At 40.5% G+C, this 25,841-nt stretch overlaps 1 protein-coding gene across 5 annotated transcripts in view; it reads left to right on the forward strand.

The window, feature by feature from the left end:
* Positions 1 to 25,841, forward strand: part of CDK18 (cyclin dependent kinase 18) — a 1,544,265-nt gene that overhangs the window by 1,474,639 nt on the left and 43,785 nt on the right. For all 5 annotated transcript variants that reach the window (XM_044076818.1, XM_044076817.1, XM_044076819.1 and 2 more), the window contains one exon: positions 22,914 to 22,991. In XM_044076818.1, the coding sequence (XP_043932753.1) occupies positions 22,914 to 22,991 (78 nt within the window). The remainder of the gene's footprint in view (positions 1 to 22,913; positions 22,992 to 25,841) is intronic.

Below are 25,841 nucleotides of genomic sequence, written 5' to 3' on the forward strand. Positions count from 1 at the left end.
AGGAGGAAACTAGTACAGAAAAGAGTAAAATCCCAAGAAGGGAAGACATCCCTGATGACTATCAGCAAGAAACTACAATCCCTCATAAAATCATCCAAGGCGAGCTTTGAAAGAAAAATTGCCAAGGACTCCAAATATAACCACAAGGTGTTCTTTAGCTATGTCAAGAATCTAAGTGGCAATGCTCAGATCTGCTAGGAATTAGTGCAGAATGGCACAAAATACACTGAACTGACCGATATTGCCAACATCCTGGCAGAAATGTTCAGCGCAAACTTCACCCCCCTCTCACCCCCAAAAGAGCCCATAACTATACCTGAAGAATGTAGAGTCCCTGAAATCACAGGCATGCAGGTTAAAACAACCCTCTCCAAAGCCAAAAAACACAGCATCAATGGGACTGGACGGTGTCCCAGTTTGCGTCCTACACAAGCTCAAAGACGAACTTACCCCTCACCTAAACACACTGTTCAAACTCGGCCTCTCCACAGGCTACATACCCATAGAATGGCACACAGCAATGGTTATTCCTCTCCACAAAGGTGGAGCCACAACAGACCCCGGGAACTATCACCCTATAAGCCTGATTAGCTTGGTCTGTAAGGCTATGGAGCATATCATCATGGAACTCATTAACAGAGACATTGGGAACCTCTAAACACTGGACCCTACCCAGTTTGGCTTTAAGGGCAGATCATGCCTCCTAAACCTGGTGGACTTATTTAAGACAGTTACCAATGCTATAGACGAGGGAAAGGTGGTACACACAGCCTACCTAGACCTCGCTAAGGCCTTCGACACCATTCAACACCATTCCCTATTCTGGTATTATAGACAAGCTCACCAGCCTAAACATAAACCCCTACATCACAAGATGGGTTGCCAACTGGCTCACGGACAGAACCCACATGGTGAGAGTTGTGGGAGCTAGGTCCATCTCTAAACCGGTTACAAGTAGTGTTCCCCAGGGCTCAGTCCTAGGAACCCTCCTGTTTGGCATATACTTCTCAGAGGTACAAGCAAGCACAGTAGGACTATGCAGATGACTGCAAACTAGGGGCTATAATTGACTCTCCAGCTGACAGACATCCTCCAAAAGGGTCTCACTGAGATGGATACCTGGTGTCAAAATTATGGCCTCAAGCTAAATGCCAAAAAGTGCATAGTCATCCCCTTTGGAAAAAACAAAGTACCCACAAACTACCACATAGGTGGTAGTCCCCTAAATACGGAAGACATAATAAGGGATCTGGGGACCCAAGTAGATAGTTATCTCACCTTTGATAATCACATTGCCAAAGTGGTTAGAAAATCCTTCTATGTGGCCGACCTAATCACAAAAAAGGGTTCACATCAAGATCAAAAGAGTTCATTGTGCCCCTCTACTCATCACTCATCAGACCCATCTTAGAGTACAACGCCCCATTTGGGATGTACCTTACAAGACACCTGCAACAGCTGGAAAGACCACAGAAGTACCTCACCAAGAGGATGAATGGCCTCAAACAGATTCCCTATGCAGCTTGACTGAAGAAACTCCAGTTGTACTCGGTTGCATACCGCCTACTCAGAGGTTATCTCTGCCTGACATACAAGGCCATGTCCAACCCAGAATTGATGGACATGCTCCACCTAAAGAAAACCTTATCCCCTCGAGCCACACACTCTAGGGATCTAAACCTCACCACAACAATAAATAGGATGTGCTGGAGGGATAGATTCCTGTCCCAGGGACCTCCCATGCTTTGGAACAAGATCCCAATCTACATTAGGCAGAGCTCCTCATTAACACTCTTCAAAAGAAGTCTTGACGAGTGGATGGGAAACAGAAAGTTTACCTCGGGGATCACTTCAGTGGCTCTGCTGGACAGAAGCACAGGGAGCTAATCTAAGGGGGCGGCGAAAGCCAACACATTCTGGCTAGGCTTATAAATGCCTTCAGGCAGATAGCCTAGTACCCACCTATGAACCTATGTCAGAGTAGAAATACTGTATTTGACATTTATCACTTTGCATTGCATTAATATGCAGATATGCAGAGGCCCTTAACTGTAACCTGCCCATGCAACAAAGACCTCTGAAGCTGAAACGCAAACAAACACCAATCACAACCAATGTGTCACATAGTTCACAACACCAGTGTGCCACCCAGCAACAGCCCCTAAGGCAAGACAATGTACCTAACACTTTAGTCATAGGTGACTCTATAGTCCGGCACACTGATGTCCCTCTCACCAGGTTGAATAAGGAGAAAGTTACAGTCAGCTGCCTGTTGGGTGCCAGGATCCGCCACATAACGCATGCACTCAAGTCACTCCACAACAAGTACAAATATGACTCTGTCATTGTCCATGTTGGAGTGAATGACTTGAGACGTACCTCCCTGGACTACATGAAGAGAGACATGGAAGAGCTCTCGGATCATGTGGCCCAGGCAGGTATGACCCTAGCCCTGAGTAGCATCCTGCCTTTGCCCAGAATGATACCACAATATAAGGATAAAATGATTGACTTCAACAATTGGCTAAGCTTATGGTGTCATTCAAAGGGGATCCAGTATCTGTCTGCCTGGGATAACATGATTGACAGACCACGGTGCTTTGCCAGAGATGGTCTGCACCTGTCGCCCCTGGGATTCAAATTACTGGCTAAGGTTCTTGCCACCCCTATAGTGCCTTTTTTAGGCAAACTTCAAAGGAAAAAACCACCACCATAACAGGTACAAGCATGCAAAATCTGAAGGTAATGCTACTCAATGCTAGAAGTCTAAACCTCAAAATGCACTCTCTCGAGGCACTCCTAAAAATGGAGAACATCGATATCTGTGCAGTAACTGAGACCTGGTTCAAGGCTCCAGAGAGCACCCCTGCAATACCAAGCTACAACTCTTACCACACTTTTCAGCCACCAAACCAGGACCGAAACACTAAAGGTGGAGGAGTGTCAATATTCACCAAGGATATTCACACCACCAGGCTAGTTGGCCAACACAATGTGTCTGAAATTCTCCAAGTGCAACTAACACTAGGTAAGACTGCAATCCAAATTGTAGCTTGCTACAGATCCCCCACCATACCCCAAGATTCTCACTACACCTTTCTAAACATACTGGAAAATATTAAGATAGAACCAAACACCCTAATACTGGGTGATTTTAACTACCCTGCCATTAACTGGGAAAACTACTCATGTCCCAACACCTTTGCGCAATGGTTCTTGGAATTCATAAATTCCAACGCCCTGGATCAACTAATCCATAGTCCCACCAGGGGCTCCAATATCCTAGACCTGGTCATTACCAACATGGGAAATCAATGCTCCATACCTATGGTCACCCCTTGTTAGTCAGGTCTGACCATAAGCTAATCACCCTTAACATCCACATCCCACCCCACCCCCAGTAAAGAAACCACCATAAAAACTTCTCTAAAGCCAACTTCATGCTACTCAAGTCAGAAGTGACAAACTTCATGACACCCATGCAGACGGAACTGAAAGTTCAACTGCTGAATCCTACACTACGGCACTGTACAAGCACATCCACTCATGCATGAATCGTGCCATCCCAAATAGAACCAAAATGCTCTCATCCAAAAAAGGAAGCCAATCTGGTGGTCCCCTGCCATAAACAAACTTTACAACAAAAGGAAGAAACTTTTGCAGAAAAGAGGAAAATCCCAGGATGCAAAAAACTCCCTTACTAGCCTCAGTAAGAAACTGAGATGCCTCATAAAATCCTCCAAAGCTAGTTACGAAAATAAAATTGCCAAAGATTCCAAAGACAACCACAAAGCATTCTATAATTATGTCAAGAATCTAAATGGCAATGCTCATATCTGCTCTGAGCTAAAACAGAATGGCATTAAATATACTGATCCAAAGGATATTGCCAATATCCTGGCAGATCGATTCAGTGCCAACTTCACCCCACTCTCACCCCCTAAATGGCCCATCTCAATACCGGAAGATTGCCAAATTCCAGTAATAACGGCCACACAGGTACAAAACGCACTCTCTAAAGCCAAGAATACAGCATCCATGGGACCAGATGACATCCCGGGCTGTGTACTACATGAACTACAATATGAACTGGCACCTCACCTAAGTGTCATGTTTAATCATAGCCTCACCTCAGGTTTCGTGCCCACTGAGTGGTGCAGAGCTATAGTTATCCCAATCCACAAGGGGGGATCCACCTTGGATCCCGGAAACTACCGTCCCATCAGTCTGACAAGCCTTATCTCAAGGCCATGGAGTGTATTATCATGGAACTTATAAACAAAGACATTGGCAACCTTCAAACACTGGACCCCACCCAGTTTGAGTTTGTGAAGGGCCGATCTTGTCTCCTGAACCTGATTGACTTCTTTGACTCAGTCTCCAGAGCCATGGACAAGGGTAAGGTGGTCCACACAGCCTATCTAGACCTTGCCAAGGCCTTTGACACCATCCCGCACTCTGGAATCATAGATAAAATTACTAAGTTGGGCATTAATCCCTATGTCACCCAATGGGTTGCTAAATGGCTTACTGATAGAACCCACACTGTAAAAGTAGCCGACTCCAAATCCAGCTCCAGACAAGTGACAAGTGGCGTACCTCAGGGTTCAGTCCTGGGGCCGCTCTTGTTTGGCATCTACTTCTCTGAAGTACAGGTCAACACTAAGGGACTCTGGCTAACAAAGTTTGCAGATGACTGCAAACTGGGGGCCGAGCCATTATTGAATCCCCAAATGATGTGGATACTCTACAAAAGGGCCTTACAGAAATAGATGCTTGGTGCCAGAGCCATGGGCTCAAGCTCAATGCCAAGAAATGTATTGTTATCCCCTTTGGGAAAAAACATGTATCCATGAATTACCATATAGGTGGCAGTACACTAAACACAGAAAGTGTGATAAGAGACTTAGGGACACAGGTGGACAGTGGTCTCACCTTCGATAACCACATCGCCACAACAGTCAGGAAATCCTTCTATGTGGCACACCTCATCACGAAGGGCTTTTCATCCAGAAAAAGGAGGTCATTGTCCCACTGTACTCATCTCTCATTAGACCCATTATAGAATACAATGCCCCATTTGGTATGTACCTCTCAAGACATCTGCAACAACTGGAAAGGCCTCAGAAATACCTCACTAAAAGAATCACAGGCCTAAAGCAGATGCCCTATGCTGACCACCTTAAAAAACTCCAGCTATACTCTGTCTCATATCGTCTACTCAGAGGCGATCTCTGCTTAACATACAAGGCCATGTCAAACCCAGAGCTGTTGGACATGCTACACTTAAAGAAATCCCAATCCCTCAGAGCTACACGCTCCAGGGATCTAAACCTTGTCATCACAATAAACAAAACATGTTGGAGGGATAGGTTCCTGACCCAGAGACTCCCCAGACTCTGGAATAGATTGCCCATGCATGTCAAGCAGAGTGCCTCTTTGGACCTCTTCAAGAGGAACCTTGACGATTGGATGGGAGAAAGGAAATTCACCCCAGGGATCACGTCAATTGCCCTGCTAGACAGGGGTCCAGGAAAGTAAATAATGTGGGAAGAAATATTCAGGGAATTGTTATGGCTAGGCTTGTATAGGCCCTAGGGCTGATAGCCTAGTACTAACCTATGAACCTATTACATTTTGTATTTTGTGCCCAGTTCCATTCTAACTCCTCCCCCTTCTCACATTTTTTAAACAGTTCAGAGGAGTCTGTGGCAACCTTTCAAATGGTAACTTCAAAGCTGAAATCTGTAGGTTTATAGGTAAGCACTAGGCTTGCTGCCTTGGATTCCCTTTGTGTGTTTGAATTAATCTATCCCATTTGGTTAGAGATTGGCCTTACCCATCCCATGGCCGATAATTATATATTACCCCTAATGAGAATAATAATACTGATGGTTTCAAACACGGGAATGCTTTTCCTTGTCACATGTTTGGGGATGATAAATGTTGACCTTAAGCGTTAGTTTCTTTATAATTTATTTAATAACATATTTACACCCCTAAACTCTGTATATTTTATAAAAGAAATAACTTAATGCATAAAAAATTAACAAGAACAGCAGAAAAAAAACAGAGCTCCATAGGCAGGAAAACGTAAATAAGCATTCCAAATTTTTGAAAGCAAAAATAAATGTTTCTTAAGAGGATTTAAACAGTTGATATTTCAGGGATGTCCTGAAAGAGGCCACAGAGTCTCAATGGTAAATCAGGGAAGGTAGTGGATTCCAGTTGGGATTATAGTGAAATGGATACCCTTCTTAATGCCTTGAGAAGGGCCTCTGGAGTTTTAGTGTTAGTTAACTTAGACAATGAGCTGTTAAGACTTCCTGTAGTACAAGGTTTGATTCCCTCAACCTTTATTTATTTCTGCATTACTCTGGGCAAGTCACTTAACCATACAGTATTGATGGGTAAATGGCAAATTGCACCAGGCTTCAATGATCTTCTTGACGTCTTACCTAGTAACTACCTATGAACCTATGAGTAGCAGACATCTGTCACCAGATGGCTTGAGTGGTGCCTTGCCAGGTATGGGATACCAGAAATTTCTAATACAGTGCTGTTAGTATTAATACTAAAATATGTGTGGGATAAAAATATTTAAATTTGAGTACTGGACAGAATTAGGGTTGCCATCTTTTCAAATACCCAAAGTGGGACATTTTTGGTACAAACGTCAGATTTTGCAGGACGAAACATACTCACAGCCAGTAAAAAGGACAGAACTTCACTTTTTTGCCTAAATAAAAGCTTATTCTTGTAGTTGCATATTTTGTTTCTTATAACATTTAGGTGTTTCAGATACAGAGTAACTTTTATGCAACTATTACATAAAATGTAGGAAATAATTTTGTTCTAAACTCTTTTGCCATTTTTACAATTTTTTTACTGGACACAACTGCCCAAAGAGGGACTGTCCCTCGCAAAGTGGCACAGGTGGTAACCCTAGACAGAATTATCAAAATTTATAGTTAATGGGTTAGCAACTCGCATATAAAATTCTTTCCAAGCTGTCCTCTTCAGATCAGGTTTAGTGCCTAGTGGGAACAACTCTATTTCCATTTTAGTCACACTGAAAGATTTGTGTTCCTTTTATTTCCATTTTAGTCACACTGAAAGATTTGAGTTCCTTTTATTTTCATTTTAGTAACCTGGCAATCATATTGGAACTTTCACATTACTTTTAGAATCCTGCAAGCACAAGAAAAGTTTAAGCACTGTCACATTCATTTTAAAGACTAGGACGCAGAAGAAAGTTTACATAACTTTGTCATTGTCACAGCCTATAACAGTAAGAGATGATGGCATTTAACCCCAGGTCTCTTACAGCCCAGAACCTTTGCTTAGTGTACTGTATTGCCTTCCATACTGTCACATCTGTATAGTCCTGCTCCAACATTAGTGCAAACCTTCATTTTCCATTTTCCTTCCAATGGTAATAAGTTAAATAATGATCCCAACATGCTCTGTGCTACCAACCATTTTACTGTATATTTAGTTTCTTATTAAACTGCTGTTCTAGACAGCTGCTTTCCTGATGTGCATTGTGGGTAAGTAACTTCAAGTGTATCCCTTGCACTGAGTAGGAGATCTGTCCAAAACATGTGTACTTCATTTCATTCTGGAGCATCCTTTGGTACAGTGGGACTATTCCTAAATCTCAGTCACCAGCAGAAAGTATTCCCTGTCCTGGCAGTGGCAAGCTATATGAAAATAACCATTGACATGCTATATGAAGATGACCAGTGACACATGAAGTCTTTCTGTGGCAATTAGCTCTCATATCATCATCTTTATAGGTTCATAGGTGTTTACTAGGCTATGACCACAATAGCCTTTTTAAGCCTGGCAATGCATACCGAATCTCTGACAAGTTCTGACACCCTTGATAAGTGTAAGCATGGGCCTGGGAGATGAACCATTTACAGGTTACCTCTTTGAATTAGAGACATAGGTGCCAAACCAGGGATGAATTTCCAGTTTCCCATCCAGTTGTCCAAGTTGCACTTGAATTGGGTTAAGGAGGAACTCTGATTCACATGGACGGGGAGCCTGTTCCATAGATGAGGTAGTTTCTGGGATACATACCTCTCTCTCCAGTAGCTCCTATTTATATTACAGGTAAGGTTTAAATCTTTAGAACAGGTAATTCTGGTACTGCTTGTTTTGTGGATATACAGCAGGTCCATCAGAGTGGGGTTTGACAATGCCGTTTGCCAGGCATAGGTCTCTTCTCAAAAGCCTGTAGGAGACAGGAGACAGAATACAGGGATAGGGTCTTGAAGCAGCCAGCACAGGACATATTACTTATGCCCTGTATTCTTTTAGTGAGGAACCTCTGTGGACGTTCCAGTTGTTGGATATGCTTGCTTAGGTACTTAACAAAGGGGGCATTGTACTCAATAATAGGCCTGATGAATGCTGAATACAGTGGAGCAATGACTTCCTTGCACTTAAATGCCATACCTTTGTTTATAAATTGTGCAACATAAAATTATTTCCTCATCATTGTAGACACATGATGATCAAAGGCTAGATTACTATGTGTGTCCCTAAGTCCCTGACTACTGGGTCAGCTCTAAGGGGTATGTTGTCAATATGATAGTTACCAGGGATGGATACTTCCCAAAGGATATTATTATGCATTCCTTGTCATTTAGTTGTGGTCCATGCTCTGACACCAGTTGTTTGTCTGTGTCAGCCCATCCTGTAGAACATTTGTGTCAGTATGAGATTCAATGACTGCTCCTAATTTGCAATCATCTGCAAATGTAGTCAGCCAGAGACCACTGACATTGGCCTTGACTTCTGAGAAGTTAATGCCAAAAAGGAGCAGTCCAAGGACTAATCCCTGACAGACTCCACTTGTGACTGGCCTCTTTGAAGAGGTGGACTCCAAAATTCTAACTTCCTGGGTCCTGTCTGTGAGCCAGTTAGCTATCCACTGGGTGACATACGAGTTTGTCAACAATGCCCAAGTGGAGTATTGTGTCAGATGTCTTGGCCAGGTCAAGGTAGGCAGTGTGAACGATTTTGCTGTCATCCATTGCTTTGGATCAAAGGATTTTCGACTGGAAACAGACTGCCTGCCTTGCTTGGATTACTTTCGAATACTTAGTAATGCTGTACAATTATATATTTTCTATTATTACTTTTTGTTTTGTTTTGTTTTGACTTAAGACGAGTTTACGTTCGCTACTTCTACTACTATTGTCTGATCTGATTAATATACAGTGATTAACTAGAAATATATGGACTGAAAATCTTCCACACAGAGAAGTTTCTTACACTGTTTTGTTTTTGGACCCATTACACTTTAGTGGGTTGTTTTGAGACTTCGGGGATACCATGGAGATTACTTGTTTGATGTTTCTAGATCCAAGACAAGATACAAAATGCACAGATTTTCTCTCTGAGAGAGTTCTTAAATTAATAATGCACATTACTGCTGGATTAGCCTGGATGACATCACTCTTTGTCACCTGCCTTCAGTTCCCAGGCTAACAGAAAGTTAACAAAATGTAACATTTTTCTGTGAAAAATACACCTCTCAGATGTTTGCTCAGAACTGGAAGTCATAAAACAATTAAATACTTTTACATTTTTGACATAGTAATTACTTCTCTCCAAGACAATAGAAACTTCTAGCTCTAGACATTGTATCTGCTTGCTGCACTAAAACTACTTTTTATAGCACATCGTAAAGCACTTTTAATTTCAACTTATTTTCTTGATGTTTTGCAAGTTAAATTCGTGTGTTCCAGCTTCTACTATTAAAACATACATTTGCACAGGTATATAGTTTATATACGTTTATTTTTTTTCCCCTATAATTTTTATTTTCGTTTTACACATGCAAAAATCATAACCATTCCATATTTACAAAATTACCATATTTGCATGTTACACATTGTGGATAAAGTCGAAACATGTAGGTCATACAACATACCTAATTACAATATATACAAAGATGCTTTCCCAATTAATTTCATTAGTCTAAAAACAGCACATACAAAAATTATTCTACATCCTTAGTTAAGCTGTGTACTCGTGGGAATACTTCCAGTTCATTTAAGATATGGTATACCTGATGTTTTGTGCTAATAAGATGTTATAGGACTGTTCCCAGATTGCTCGGGCTTTCATATTTTTGTTTCTTTTGTCCAATACTATTTTATGTGCTAATAGATGTTTAATAGCAGATTGCTTGCATTCCTCCCAAGAGATACTTACAGAATCCAACCATTTGCGAGCTATACATAGCTTCATTAATAAGAAAATCGTTATAAGTGGGTTAGCTTGTTTTCCTGAAATATTGGCTGGGAGGAAGTTTATATACATTTCTGTTCTTTTCCAGTAGGGTACACTGTGGTTACATTCTTGAAGCTCAATACATAACATACAGTTCTCTTACATTTGTAAGACGAGCATGTGAATCATATTAATATTCACAAATGACATGATTATTTACAAAATTCCAGCTAGCTGGGCTGGCAGCATCACACACTTTATAACAAATACTCTAAACTGAGATCACTATGATATGCCAGTGTTCTTCTTCTTTTGGCTTTTCCCGGTTAGGGGTCGCCACAGCGGATCACCTGTCTACTCATGATTGGCAGTGGAGTTTTTACAGTGTCGAGTTGCCATCCCGGCACCCAACCTTCCACAGAGGGCACACACATGCACACACTCATGCCTAGGGCCAATTTAAAGTGCCCACCTACAGCATGTCTTTGTGATGTGGGAGGAAACCCACACAACCACAGGGAGGACATGCAGACTCCGCACAGAAGGCACCCCAGCTGAGAATCAAACCAGAGAACCTCTTGCTGTGTGGTGGCAATTCTAACCACTGCACCACCGTGGCCACCCACTATGATATGGCAGTAAGAATAACAAAATACAAATCTAATCAGTGTACCAATGTCTTGGTGTGCAGTCTTCCAAGTGTACTGAAAGTTCCAGTAGTAGCTATGAGTATTAATAGCTAGCATTACTTGTTCACCACATCGGATAACACTAATAATTAAACATGAGTTATGAGCAAAAAAGGTTTTGCTCCCCACAATTATCTTTTCAAAATAGTGTATATTTGAGAGGCAATGTATTGTTCATGCACTGGGAGAAAAAAGGTCACAAATGTCAAAACAAACCAAACCCATCTTTTTCTCAGTAGTTCAGAAGCCTGTAGATACACCCAAAGATAAGTAATCCTGTAGAATGCAAAAGCAAAACTTATCTGCAATCGGAGAGTTGCTTATCCTGAAAATGTAAAATAACTAGGCTTGTAGGAAATGCACACCGAACCTCTCTAGAATGTTCCAAAAAAAAAAAATTCAAACTTCCTTCTTTGTCTTACTCATGCAGAATATTTTACAATGACAGGATACAGACACTGTAACATATTCTGCATTAGGGAGAAGATTTTACAGTGACAAGTACAAATAACATTCACTCTAACTGTAACTAGTATTACCTACAAGCCGTATTTCATTTATAGTATTTTCTTTAGTGGTAGAGTATACACATTGTGTACTGGCCCCGAGAAGACTGTTACACACATTAGGTCTACTTTCTTATGTGTTTGAGTGGACTGACCAATTATATAAACTGACAGAGATTTTATATGAAACCTTGACAACTGCAACTTATAAATTACCACTGCCTTTGGATATGTTGCCATTTTAGCTAGAATACCCCCTTAACTTTCAGACATACACTAAGAAAATTGGAGCTAAAGTCAATTACCTCCTCCTGTTTTGGGCCCAAAGATTATCATAGTTTCTCTGGCCTCCTGCCAGAGCAGCTGTAGGTCAAAGCATCTTATTTGGACAAAATTGAATGCAGTTTGCCCTCCTACCAAAAATACCACAGCACTGGTAAACGTTTCCAACAAAATACTGTCCACATCAAAAACATCAAGTGGCTCTGTGCAGCAATGGATAGTGCATTGGACTTCTAGTAAAATGGTAAAATGCATTGAAAAAGTTGTGTGTTTGAGCGCCACCAGAATCAGCTTTGGGGTTGGTGGTTGACATAATGGTTAAGATGTTTACCTCACAGGCACAAGATACAGTTTTTGTCCCTTATGGACAAAGGAACTTTATAGATGCCTGACCCTCAATGTGCTATTTGGATACAGGATATCATTATTCATTCTGGAAAACTTGGCTAGGCCTAGAAAGCCCCCTGCCCCCTCCCCCAGATCTATGAATGTATGAATTTATTACCTCGCTCTTAATAAAGCCAAATGACTTTCTGTGGAAGGGAAAGCAAACTGTCTTCTGGACTCGCTGCTATTCACACTACTCCATCAGACCACTGTATCCCCTCCCTCCCTAGACTCCTCACACAAGTGCTTATTGTTACAACCTCAGAAATAATTCCAACAATCTCAGAAATAACTCAGAATCAAGTCTAGAATTTAACCCCCTCCCCCAAAAAAAAAACTAGGCTGCGTTGCTCTGAATAAAGTTTCTCTGTTCTTGCATCCAAACTAGAGCATTCTCTCCCTTCATTCCTAGAGGATATGTCCAGCAGATGTAAGAACCACAGTGTAGGTCACATTCCCAAATTCAACTTTGTACTACCTGTCTTTCTGTGACTTTGCTGTACCCTATGATTAATCTCTACTTGTATATGTAAATAGTATTACTACTTTAGCTTAGTTCTCACACAGTAGCTTCCCGTTTTGTAGCAAAAAATGTTAATTTTTTATACCTTTTGTGTTTACATGTACTATGTATATGCTGTAACCACTTTATATGTCATAATTTCTTACTCTATACTGTTTTTTTTTCTTTCGTCATACTATACAGCCTGAGTTTGTACCTGCAGTTGGTCATATCTGATCATGGCTCTGCCCCTGCAAGCATGCATACATACATAAATAAATATCATCTCTGGTCTTACTAATTGCTCTGTTATATGCTACTACAGTAATATGCAACTTGTGTACCCTGTTAAGCAACCTGCCAGCAATCTTTATTTCTGCCTTGCAAAATTCTTTTACACTACAGCAGATATTCCAAACCCAGATTTAGTTAAAGGGGAGAATTAATATTCTGGATGTATGTTAATAAATGTTAGGAAAGTGCTGTCTGCAGTTGGCTTTTCTATAGAATACATTCCTTAAACTCCCTTTATGGAGGTACATTAAAATGACCAAATAAGGAATTGCAGCACACAATGTTTGCAAGAACCCCAAGCCCATACCTTTCTGCTGAAGCTTACCAAAAGCTGCTGAAAGGTCAAATCCCCTCCTTTGAAATGAAAAAGAGATCATTAATATATCATGTTATACTGTCATATCATGTGTAGTAACCATTCTGCTGTTTGTATCTTTCTTCAACATAACCCATGAGTAAAAGCACATAGCTGGGGAAAGATTTATCCATATAGATGCCACATTTGTTGCAGATAAATTTTGCTAGCTTAATAGAAAAAGTAGGTATAAGATAAAATTCTACCAGTTCCAGCATGTACCTGGCTAAAATAGTTTCCCAACAACAGAGCTGTATCAAGATGTGCAGACTGTTAATTTCAAGAACACCCAGGTAATAATTCTCATTCTAAACAAAATACTTCAAAATTTGGAGATGACATCACAATCTTTGCAATGAGAGGGCAACATCCTCACTTTAGGCTGTGGGAAATCTATGATGATCCCTACCTTTGTGAGGGATCCATTTACAGCTGACACAATGGGTCTAACAGTAGGGTAAATGACAAGCAGAGCATAAGGGGTTCTAGTTTTTGTTGTGAAGAAGACAACCTCTAGCACAAACTTCTCTAGTAATAACCCTGCTATCCTGACCTGAGTTTTCAGTAAGCTGTAAGTAGCCTTCTGTGTTAGCACTGCATGGCCACATTGGTGCTTATTACATATGCAAGCAAAGACGTGGATCATAACCTGTGCAGTCAGCTCTACTTTTGGGTACAAAAATAGGCACCACAGCAATTACACAAATAAACACATCCATAAAGTAAAATAAATACATGGAAGTTCAAACCACAATAGATAGGGCAGATGAATTTAAGTTAAGCAATTGAAGGCAGATGTAATCAATCTTTGTACTACAAGGAAGCAGCTCATTAACAGATTGTAGGCTTCGTCCTCCTCTCTAAATTCCAGATGCCATTAAGTACCTCCATCTGACAGTGCAAATCTACACATTAGCCTAGATGTATCTAAGCTAAACTTGATGCATACCTATCAGAAAAAAGAACAGTGCCAAACAAAAAACAAGGATTAAAATAATATAAACTTTACTGTACCATGTGATGCCAACAACTGCTACCAATATGTGATGGCTGTCAATATGTGTCATCTACATGCTGGGCCAGTAATCAAGGAGCCCAAATCCTCATCACTGACACTGGATAGAGACATGCACTTGGACTACAAATGGATACACTCAGCATTTCCAGATGCAGACCTCTTTGTATCAAGTACAATTTCCCATAAGAGCGCACAGAGAACACACTCAGACCAGGGTCTGGATGTCTGTCTTTCTGTCTCCCTGTCTCCCTCCAGGTCCCCAATAAGACTCCCCACTAGTACAGCTGTAGGGTTAGGTCCTCAGCTGAGTGTCCACGCCAAGTCGTCAGCACCCTCTCTGTAAATCCAGTGCTTTGTGTCCCTGCCCCAAGTAGTTGGCGCACACACGCACACAGACACACACACACCTGGAAAAGGCAGGCACAGATTACCTACTCTACCAACTTTGCCCATACTATAAGGTAGTTATCAATGCCACTAGTCAGTACTATAAGGCTATTAACAAAGGGTGTCTGTTTATACTGTGCAATATTAATACTAATACAAATGGTAGTATTTCACCAAGACTACTAGGCCTTCAGGAGTAGCCCACACAGACTCTCCAAATAAATTTAAGTACTCCCAAAGGGTAGATACTTTCCACAAAGATCAGCCACAATAAAAGGTTTAAATGTATTTAATAATAAATAAAATATCTTGAAATTATTAGAAATATATATTTACTGTAAACCAGAGTTCAAATCACAGAAAATATTGAAATTAACATTGATGGACAGACTCATACAAATAAAGAAAAACACTCTCTAAACTAAGCTTCCTGACTGAATCAAAAAGAATTCTACTTTTCCCTAGTCAAAGTTACTTACTACCACAAGGCAAGCTGCTGTGGGTGAGGGTTTTTCTAGTCAGGCTTCCCAAACAGAATACTCAGTACTCTGAGATTTCCCTTTGCAATATCTAAAAATATAATTTTTAAGAGGGCTGGCAGAATGACCTCATCTGGTCATCTGACTCTAGGTTCTCACAGTATTCCCCTTTGAAGCTGAGACAGGAATTAGCACAGATGGCCACAGTACATATTCACATGTTTATGGCAGTGCTTGGGGCATCCCCTCTTTTCACTGAGCTAATGGACAAATGTTTCTCAGACCCAGTGACTCTAGTCCTATTCATTACTGTGGGGTGCCTTTTAATGGCATAACAGCTCATTTATATTTCCCTTATTTTCTTTAAGCTAACCTCTGCTGTGCCAGTATCCTCTATTAAAACATATACATTTAATTCAGCTACAAAAATACATGTACATTTATCTTCATTGCAGCAGGGTGCACATTTGATACATTTCAACACAAGCAAAGCTCACAAATACATTTTCAGCACAAGCATCTGTACAAATTCAGTTTGATATACAAATGACATACAGCTCTAGTACATTTGTAACACAAGCATCTTGTATAAATCAGTTTGATATTCAAGGGACATATCATTTTTTACAGAACTCCAGCTGGCTATGCTGGCACTTGCCAATATCATCACATACCACTTGGAACAGATGCCTAATTTCTGCTTCTCATGCATGGAGATCTTCATGGTTCCTGCACCACAAGTCATTAAAACGATACCTACACTATCCCCCTGTCTTAGTAATGCCTGCTGCTGAAGTCTGCTCCTCTGACATGTCATACCAAGCATTCAGTTTTTTGAAAGAACCATAATAGAGGCCCCATAGGTGCTCCTTAAATTGGCCATAAAGGAGACAAAGCATAACCTTATTTCCATTGTACACCATGCAAGCAGTCTCTGGCAGATACCAACAGAAGCTGCCATTCACTTAGATATCTTTAGAAATGTCACTTTTTCAAGCAACACAATTGTAATCTATGAATCACACTTAAAATGTGATGCTTGAATCATGGTTAGCACAACATGCAAAGTTGTGCGATGCTCATTGTTGCAAACATCTCCTGCACAAGTCCACTGCCATAAGCTATCAGAGGTGTGTACAGGCAGCTCCCTACTGAAATTCTAAGATTCATAATTGTGAGTCCTGGAGTTATGAAAAAAGCCTATGAAAATACAGGAGAACAGTCTGAAAATGCTGTTCTTTAAAGTAGCTTTTTTCCAGAAAATCAAGCTCCCCTGCACTAACAAGTCTTGGAATTAATATTCACCTTGAAAGTCTCAGAATTAAAAATAGTTCATGCCTCCTAATCCTTGCCTATATATCTTGCAAGCAGGTATGTGTCTGTGCTGTTTTAGATATTGTAGAAGCACACCACCATTTTGTATGCTGAGTTGCACTGATTATGTAACTCGTACTGGGTTATTGGCAAATCTAACAGGAGAAATAGCACTTTGTGGATCATTAAGCAGATCCAAAAAGGTACACAATGCATTGCAAGTGTTTAATAAACTTTTGTGTCCACCTTCTCAAGGATGTGAAACCTTTATGATGGCATTGCATAACATAAGGCAAGCAGTATTGCCTGCATGTGTGTAGATATGTAGACTCTACTGGCAGCAAAGTAACTTACAGTATCAGGGCAACCTGTCCCTGTGCATGCATGTTACCACTTATGGGCAGGCAATAAACTTCAGAATTTGTACCATGGTCTACACTGTTCAGTATATTTATTCCAATGACTATACGTGTATCCCCACCCCCTAAGTAGTAGGACAGAGCTACTCTGTTGGTGTTTCTGTAGATATCTCATATTGTTGTTAGCAAGAATGACTACTGTACTCTGTATATACATATTAGTTTTGACACAACACATGAGCACAACAGGAATTCCATGCACTGACCAGTGTGAAGTGCACCTGCTGTATGTTTTCCTATCTCTACTCTTCCCAATATGTTATGGCCTACCACCATATCTATCCCTTTGTGCACTATTGTATAATTAGGTTACCACTTTGGCTGTAACTGTTATAATTCTTGTCCCAGCAGAATACTTTCTACATCTCTGAGTTGTGTGTTTATAACTGTCTGTCTGATGATGAGGTAGATAGCAGAGTCAGAAAACTATGTCCTGCTAAGGCACTCATAACCCATGGACAATGCCTTTTAGGGACAGGGAGTGCTGATCAGCATTTAAGGAGCAAGTGTGGCAGACAGTGGTCCATGATATAAATGCCACTGTTAGATGAAATACTGCACAGCAGTGTCATGATTTGTAAGTGTCATAAGTCACTGGCATACTACTCTCTGCCCAGGCATAGGCATGTTCCATTACAAGAGAGAGGTTATGGGAGGGCACTAGAGCAAAAATTAACAGAGCCGAAGGAGTTTTTGATGCCCCTTCAGAGGGACAACAATGGTGGGATCATTCCTGAAAAAGTGTGCACTGGCGTCTTGATGAGCCTACCCTACTTGCATTTCAGTAGCACACTGTATAGCAGCTCTGCACCAGCAGACTATAGACTGACAGTAGCATATGTTGCCTGTGTTATGGATATCAAGTATCCAGCCATGCAGCAAGGTAGCAGAGGTAAGTTAAGATTGTATGGTATGTCTTGCTTTTGAACATTCTTGGCATGTATAACATGGGAACACCATTGTATCACAGGTGCCCATCCTCACTTGTGTATCCACAAGGTGCTTCATTACTGTAGTGACATCAATAGAGGCGGATGCTGTGACCATGAAGAGGCTGACAATAATAAGAACTAGAGTCCTAAATCACAGTCAAGTGAAACCATTGTACATCCACCACATTAAAGAATAAAGGTGTGATCTTGCCCACTGATGAAACCAGGGATGAACAGTCTTAAGTCTTTACAATTCCCAGTGTGGAAGGGACCCACCATGGCTATGATCACCATCAATGCTCCCCCTGAAGCTACAGCAGCTAGTGGGCGCACTCCATCAGTTTGGGGTATAACTACCATTATGCATCCATGCAGGAGAGCCTAATGCCATTGTCCCCCAACATGTGGGTGGTACGCAGCATCAAACAGCAGATGTGCCACACCATCATCAACATACAGTCTGTTGCAGTCCATTCTACAACAGAGCTGAAATTTGTGTTAATGGCCTTTGAGAGGATGTCACCCAGTTCAGCCAAAGGGTCCATGAGGACATGAAATCCAAAGTGACAGCATTGTCAGTAGTGGCACATATTTCTTCCATCTTCTCTTTTATCAGGGGTGGGGGACTGCCAATTTCAGTATCACTGCTTCATCTAGCAGTGTTGTCCAGGGTAATGGTAAGGTGTGGTGTATGTGGTGACCATCTCTGGGTACATAGTCTATACTTGCATCTAGAGGTATACACCACTTTGGCACACATCCACTGTGAGCAGCCTTGGCACCTCTACTGATTGGACACTTCAGTAATGCTCTGAAGCTATGTGAATGTTTCATAGTACCACTCTAATCCTACCTGTGAGGATCTAAAGTCCTAGTGTGAAATGCCAGTAGAGTGGCACTGGTCATGTTCACATAGTAGCAATCCCAAGCCCACCACAGGAAGGCATATTCTGTAACACAGTACCTGTCACCTTAGGGCACCATCTTCACATTTGGTGTCATGATCCCCAAGCCCAGGGTGTTAATAGCCGTGCATCATTGTCTCCCTAATGTGTGGTTGTCACAGTCCATAGTTCATGACTAGACATCACCACTTTACTTGCACTGCCATGTCATGTTCCCTTCACTGTCTGTGACTGCTAATGCTGCCTTTCAACTTCACTCACCTCTGGTGATCTGGCTGTGTGAGAGTGCAATCTGACTTTAAGATATCCATGGTAATCTGGTTTTGTGCATGTGCAGTGTTGTACTGGGATTTGTCAGTGCTCTGTGAGGGTATTTTTGTGTGTGTTATAAGCAGGACTGTCATACTTGAACAGAATCATCTGCAACAGAAGGGCAGTTGGGAGGGTTATTACTATGTCTGGGACACACTATGTATGTAACTGTATGCCTTAATATTAGCCATGGTGTGGGCACTCATCATCTGATGACCTTATGGAGTTTCAGTAAGCAGGAAGTGGTGATATTTCTGGCCTATGTGCCAAATATATAAACTGCCTGGCTTATGAGCGGGCAGACTAGTTATGATCCCTCATGCCTCATGTACTACATGACAGTTCGCAAACTGGTAGCCCTTCCTGTTCCCAAGTCTTTGTGACTGTGAGCCAGGTGGGGCTCATGCTGCTATTTGTATGTAGTGCCTCAGGGAAGTGAGACATAATATGCACACATGGTATTAGCTGTCTGTCTCTGTCCTGTGACAAACTGGGAAATCATATATCCTCTAGTGCATGTCAAAGCATTATGTTAAGAAACTTATTGAGTATTCTTCAGACAGGGGCCTGTGAAATACCTCTGCATAGTCTTGTAGCTAGAAAAGAAAAACACAATACATACTATGGTCTCCATAGATAATACTGTCTTTGGGCCACAGATATCCACCAATGCCCATATAATGATCTAATCTACTCCAAAATGACTGATACTGTTCTCCTGCTGAAGAGATATGGTATGTCAGTTTGCCTTCATTATGTTGAAAGTGATTTGTGAGATCTCACTATTGTGCAACTTTAAATCATGAAATTCAACATGCTTCCGAAATGAAATGCTGAAACTGGTTTTCTGGAAAACCATATTCGACCATTTTCAAACTGCAGCACAACAGTGAAAGTTAGGAGACATTTCTGAATGTCTCCAAACATCGTTTTGAAGGAAGGCAAGCACCCTATACACCCCACATGTGGGGGGCTGCGCCCCCCCACACCCCCTTGCTACTGTAATATACAAACTCCAAGATCGCACTACAGTGAGGAAAAGGGTGCATTTCCCGATCCCCGCTATAGTGCGATCTGCACCTGGAATGTCAAATTAAAATGAGCGAATGTGCATTCGCTCATTGGAATTCGCAAAGTTTGCAGTCGACATTCCCCAAAACTTAAAGTTGTAATTTAACACTTTGGTGCATTTTGAAACTTACTTTGAACATAATGAAGGTCACCTGGCACTGGTAGTGTTTCCACTTACACCGGATACCACCTCACGCATACACCAGTGGCAAGCTGCAGCACTGATGCTTAATGCATTTCACTGCATGGACCAGTGCTGCAACATACAGCAGTCTTCCTGTTGGCAAGTTCAATAATTTGGATGTGTTTTACCTTTTTATAGTCAAACACACACAGTGCTGTGCAGTTCCCCCTCAACAACTGTGAATTGTGATTCTGTTCGCCTCACATATATTTACATAGCATTAGTCCCTCATTTCTATACCCAGTTTCATTTTCACATCGTCATGCAGTCTTTTGCATATTTCTTTCTCACAGCATTTGTGCTACTTGCACTATAGCATAGGGTTGGCCTATGAATCACTATCCAACTTTGTCTAGCTGCATAATGCCATTTCCACTGCAAGTGACTGCTGAATACTACAACTACTGTCCATGAAGCTCAACCTCTGCAAAAGATGAACAGTATTCACTCTCAAAAAATTCTGTATAAACGCCATTTCTAAGTTTTTTGTATCTTTTATTAAAGCTGATCCATGTGAAGAGGTTCTGTCTAGCATGGCTTGTAACTCCAGTTTTGAACACTGAAAGGATGCCTTTTCCCAACACCAGTTAACGTCCTTTTCAACACGGTGGAACTTGTCTAAAATACAGATATTTCTACAATACAGATGTACAGATGTTGACTGAAATACTAATTTTCTTCCATAACATGGATATATATATATATATATATATATGTGTGTGTACACACACACGTGCATATGTGTGTGTGTGTGTGTGTGTGTATATATATATATATATATATATATATATATATATATATATATATACACATATACATATATATATGTGTATAGGGTTCCTATTACACAATTGAAAATCCCTTTAGGCGAATACGAAGACGTCGAACCATATTGCACGAAGTATGTAAACCCTGAACGTTCAAAACAGCGAATTTCGAAATGTTGATTTGTTTTGGTTGGCCCATCTACAGTGTAGCTCCATAAGGTAAGTGTGCGATAGATAGGACTTTAGTGTTAGGATTTGGGTTAAGGTAAGTGGATAGATAGGTAATGTATGTAAGAGTTAGTGTAGTGTTAGGTGTAGGTTTTTTTAAGTGTATGTATGTGTATTATTTTGTTTAGGTGTATGTCTGTAGGGGATGTGTGCAGTAGTTACGGACTTTAGGGTTAGGGTGGGGTTAAGGAGAGTGCATAGATAGTTGTGTTTGTGGGGTTTAGTGTAGTGTTGGAGGTAGGGTTTTGGTGCTTTAGGTTATTAGTAGGGTTTGGTTAGTGTATATATGTGGTTTATTTATTTTGTTTGGGTAGGTAGTATGTAGCGGGTGGTAGGGTTGGCCGACTATGACAGTTTGATATATTTTTTTTTTTTTTGCGGTTTAGTGTGTTCGGGATTTTCATGGTTCGCAGTATAGGGTTCGATGTTTTGGTATTCGTGCATAGAGTTTTTCGCTGTGGTAATATAAACCCTATATATATATATATATATATATATATATATATATTTTTTTTTTTTTTGTTCGGCCTGGGGAGACCGAATAAAATTGTCCGAGTTTTGATTCTTTTTTTTTGAACTTGCCAACTATACAGCTTAAAATAAAAACTGCTATATTTGAAAATAATTTAAACTATAGGTACTGCAAAATACCAATAAGAATAACTGAATAAAATCTAATTAGTACCCTGAGACCGCATCATCCAGCCTTCTGTGTGCACTGAAAATTTCAGTAGGTACTGGGCTCATATTGGTAGGATTATAAATAGCATTACTTGTACAGCCAAGTCAAACAAAACTAACAACTAAGTATGAATTATGAGCAAAAGAGCTTATTTAGACTAGTATTTTAACAGCCCTAGTTTAAAATATTTGCAATAGGGCCATGAGTTTGGACCTTCTGGAATCATTTTCAATGGTGCATGATGTGCCAGAGTGGCTCGCCTTGCCAGCATTTCCACTGGAGTAGAGAATATTGACAAAAGTTGAAGGTGATGTATTTATGTTGATGTCAAGCTGTTTTGGTATTTGGAATAGTAGTGGTGTGTAACAGTCCCCTGTGGCGACCCCTAACCAGGAAAAGCCGAAAGACTTTTAGTGGTGTGTAACAGTAGCCACAAGTACCATTTAATGTGATGTCACCTTTCTTAATATAAGATTGTAGGGGGGGAGACAGAGGCCTCTACTTCGATACAATACAGACATACTGGGACATGGGAGTGCACAGCTTTTCAAATAAAGTTCATCTTATCTTTCATGAATTTAGCAGTGTAATAACCATACTATGTTTCATCACGTTCTGAGCAAATAAAGGTAAATTTAAACAATATGTAAAGCTAAATTTCTCTAATTCACAGTGAAAAAAATGAAAATAACTTAGCCAGCTGCCAGTTTTCTTGATGACTTGACTCCATGATGGCACAATAATTTTTCTTTAAACTTCGTGAAAGTATTATTTTCTTTTTTAAACTGGAGTATGTTTTACAAATTATACATGGCTTTAATTTTTTTCTCTTTAGTCTTAATACTTATTTCATGATGGTTCAAAGTAAGACGGCACACTGTTACTAAACATGAGTTGCTCTGTTTGACACTGAGCTACAAGTTACTTATTATGCTTATCTTTCTGACAGCTGCCTCTATTTTTACACTAAAAGAAATCCAGCTACAGAAGGACCCTGGTTATCGAGGTGCCAGTTATCAACATTCAGGTAATATATCACTGGTTTTGTCATGTTTATGATATTCATTTTGTCAGCTGGGGCCCTCACATACTAGTATGAGGAAGTGGGAGAGCAAACTTTCATGTTCTAAGTCTCAAAAAATGGTATGAGGTATACAAGTAATTTATTATTCACCACCTTAGTAAAGTGCCTGGTTGACTATTGGCCAAATAGGCGAAGTCTGAGAAAATGGAATAAATGGCTTTCATAATTGCAAACAATCCTGCCTCCAAACCAGTCTTTGAAGTCCTAGAAATTATGTGATTCACAGCCTTGTCACTGAGTCTTTGGCACCAGGCTGGGCTTGGAGAAAAATACCACTTAGGCCCCACTGACACTACTAACTGCTGAAGAAAATGTCAGAAGTTTTCTTACTGTTGGGATTGCTGGAAGATTGGAAGCTTAAAAACAAAGCATTTGGACTGTATTAGTTAAACTACATTTAAATACTGAACGTATCTTATCATTAAATTATTTTTTGTAGTATGTGTTCTTTATTTGAAGTTAAAGCTATTAATTTAAAGTGTTTTGATAGTCTACAGTGCTTTTCATGTGATGTTTGTACTGTGCCTAGATATTCTGAGTGGGCCTCTAGCTGCATTCAAAACTGTGAAATAACATCTTTAGTAGCTGTCTTCTGAACCTGAAGCCATAGCTATACATTTATTTGGATTTTACAGTATCCATTGTTATTTCTCTGAGCTCTTAAGTGGATTAACACCACTGCTCACCTAATTCTGTGTTTTACTCACTTTTCAAACAGTATCCATTTTTTGTTTTCAACAGCTCTTACATGGTTTATCAGCATTGCGTATCTAATTCTGTGCTGTAGTCCCTTTGCAAACTTAAAAAACAGCTTTTGTCAGTTTTTGCGAGTTGTAACTAGAGCTTGTGTTAATTAACCAAACCCCAGCCCCTGGTATTTTACACTGCAAAAGTAGTCAACCATCTTAATCTTGAAACCTTGGAAGCTTGAAGACAAAGCATTTGGACTACAGTTTTCTTATGTGAAAAAACATTTAAACTGTACATAAAGTACTGAACTTATCTTACCATGTAAATCAGTTCTGTGTGTTGTGTTTGCTCTTCACCAGCAGTTAAAGCTATTAATTTAAGGCATTTTTATACTCCACAGTGCTTTTCATGAGGTGTCTGTGCTGAGCCTGGGTGTTCTGAGTGGGACCTCATTTTATTGCATTTGTACTAGTTCTCTTCTGAATTTGTTCTCCATCCACCCTTTTTTCTGTTATGCTTTTAAACATGGAAGCTTTTGAGCTGCCTGCCACAACTGTATATCTGGCCTTGGAAGCTCCTCCCAGTTGCATCTTCTGTACACCTGGCCCTAGAAGCTCTTCACAATCTTATCTCCTCTGCCTGTCTTACTGGTTACTGACAGAAGACGATAGATTGATAGTAGATTTCTTCAAGAGAGTCACAAAGGCTATGGATAAGGGGAAATGGTGTATACTGTCAGCCTCGACATGGCCAATGTGTTCAATATAATACCCTCCTAAGGTATTGTTAACACTTTCAGAATTAGCCTTAAATCCCAACATAACTCACCAGCTTGCTGGCTCACATATGGGACCCAATAAATCAGAATCACTGATACCACCTCTACCAGGAGACCAGTAACTAGTGGAGTACCCCAGGGCTCCATGTAGGGTCCATTTAGCATCCAATTCTCAGAACTCAAGGCTAATGTCAAAGGCCTCTGGCTTACCAAGTTTGCAGATTATTGTAAATTGGGAGCTATCATAGATTCCCTCCATGACATCTACATTCTACAAGAGAGTCTAATGCAAACAAATGACTGGTGCCACGGATTAAAACTTAACACAAATAAAGGCATTGTAGTGCCCTTTGGGAAATCATCCACCCTACCTAATTACTCCATCATTGAAACACCCCTACAACTTGACTGAATAGTTAGGGATCTGGGAATATATGTAGACAGTAATCTGGTCTTCGACAAACATGTAACCAAAAAAGTAAGAAAATCACTTTGTCACCCAAATGGTAAGCAAGGTTATGTCATCCAGGTCCAAGGAACTGAGCCCTTATCAGAGTACAATGCCCCCTTCGGGCATGTTCATAACCATTCATTTGCAACAGTTGGAGCACCCTCAAAAGTTCCTCATCAGGAAAATCCAGGGTATGAATACCCTGTCCTAAACAGATTGCCTTAAGGCCCTATATCTTTACTGAGAGGCACTCTATGCCTGGCATATAAGGCATCCTCGGATACAGTTCTGTTGTAGCTCTTGCACATCTGCAAAGCAAACAGCACAAGAAACATTAGATCCAAGGACCGGAACTTTGCCTGTCACATAAATAGAACATTTTGGAGAGACAGATATGTGTCTCAAAGGATCCTTGCACTATGGAATAAGCTTCCCATCTATGAGAAGAAGAATTCATCCCTGACTCTATTCAAATGGAGCCTTGATCATTGTATGGGTAGTAGCAAATTCACCCCTGGTCTGGCCCCCACCCTATGTTTCTGATGGACAGAGGTCAACAGTAACTAAATTAATCCCCAACTAACATCCCTCACATAATAACCCTTCACCACCTCCTTACTGACATATTCCACCATATTGACATCCAATAAAACTCTAGGACAAATCTGGGGTAGGATGCACAGCTAAGCTTATAAGGACCTTTGCAGTCATTAGCCTAGTACAAACCTATGAACCTGTGTTTCCTAGTCTACTTATGACCTTGTCTATGAAATTATCGCTGTGTGTTGGTGCAAGTAGTTCTGTAACAATTCCAGCTATTGTTTGCACATTTTCTGAAACTATATCAATTAACTTTAATGCCATTCTGCTGCTT

This window comes from Protopterus annectens, chromosome 7.part0 (assembly GCF_019279795.1).
Source record: "Protopterus annectens isolate FY-2018-M chromosome 7.part0, PAN1.0, whole genome shotgun sequence".
In the NCBI taxonomy this organism is placed as follows: domain Eukaryota; kingdom Metazoa; phylum Chordata; order Ceratodontiformes; family Protopteridae; genus Protopterus; species Protopterus annectens.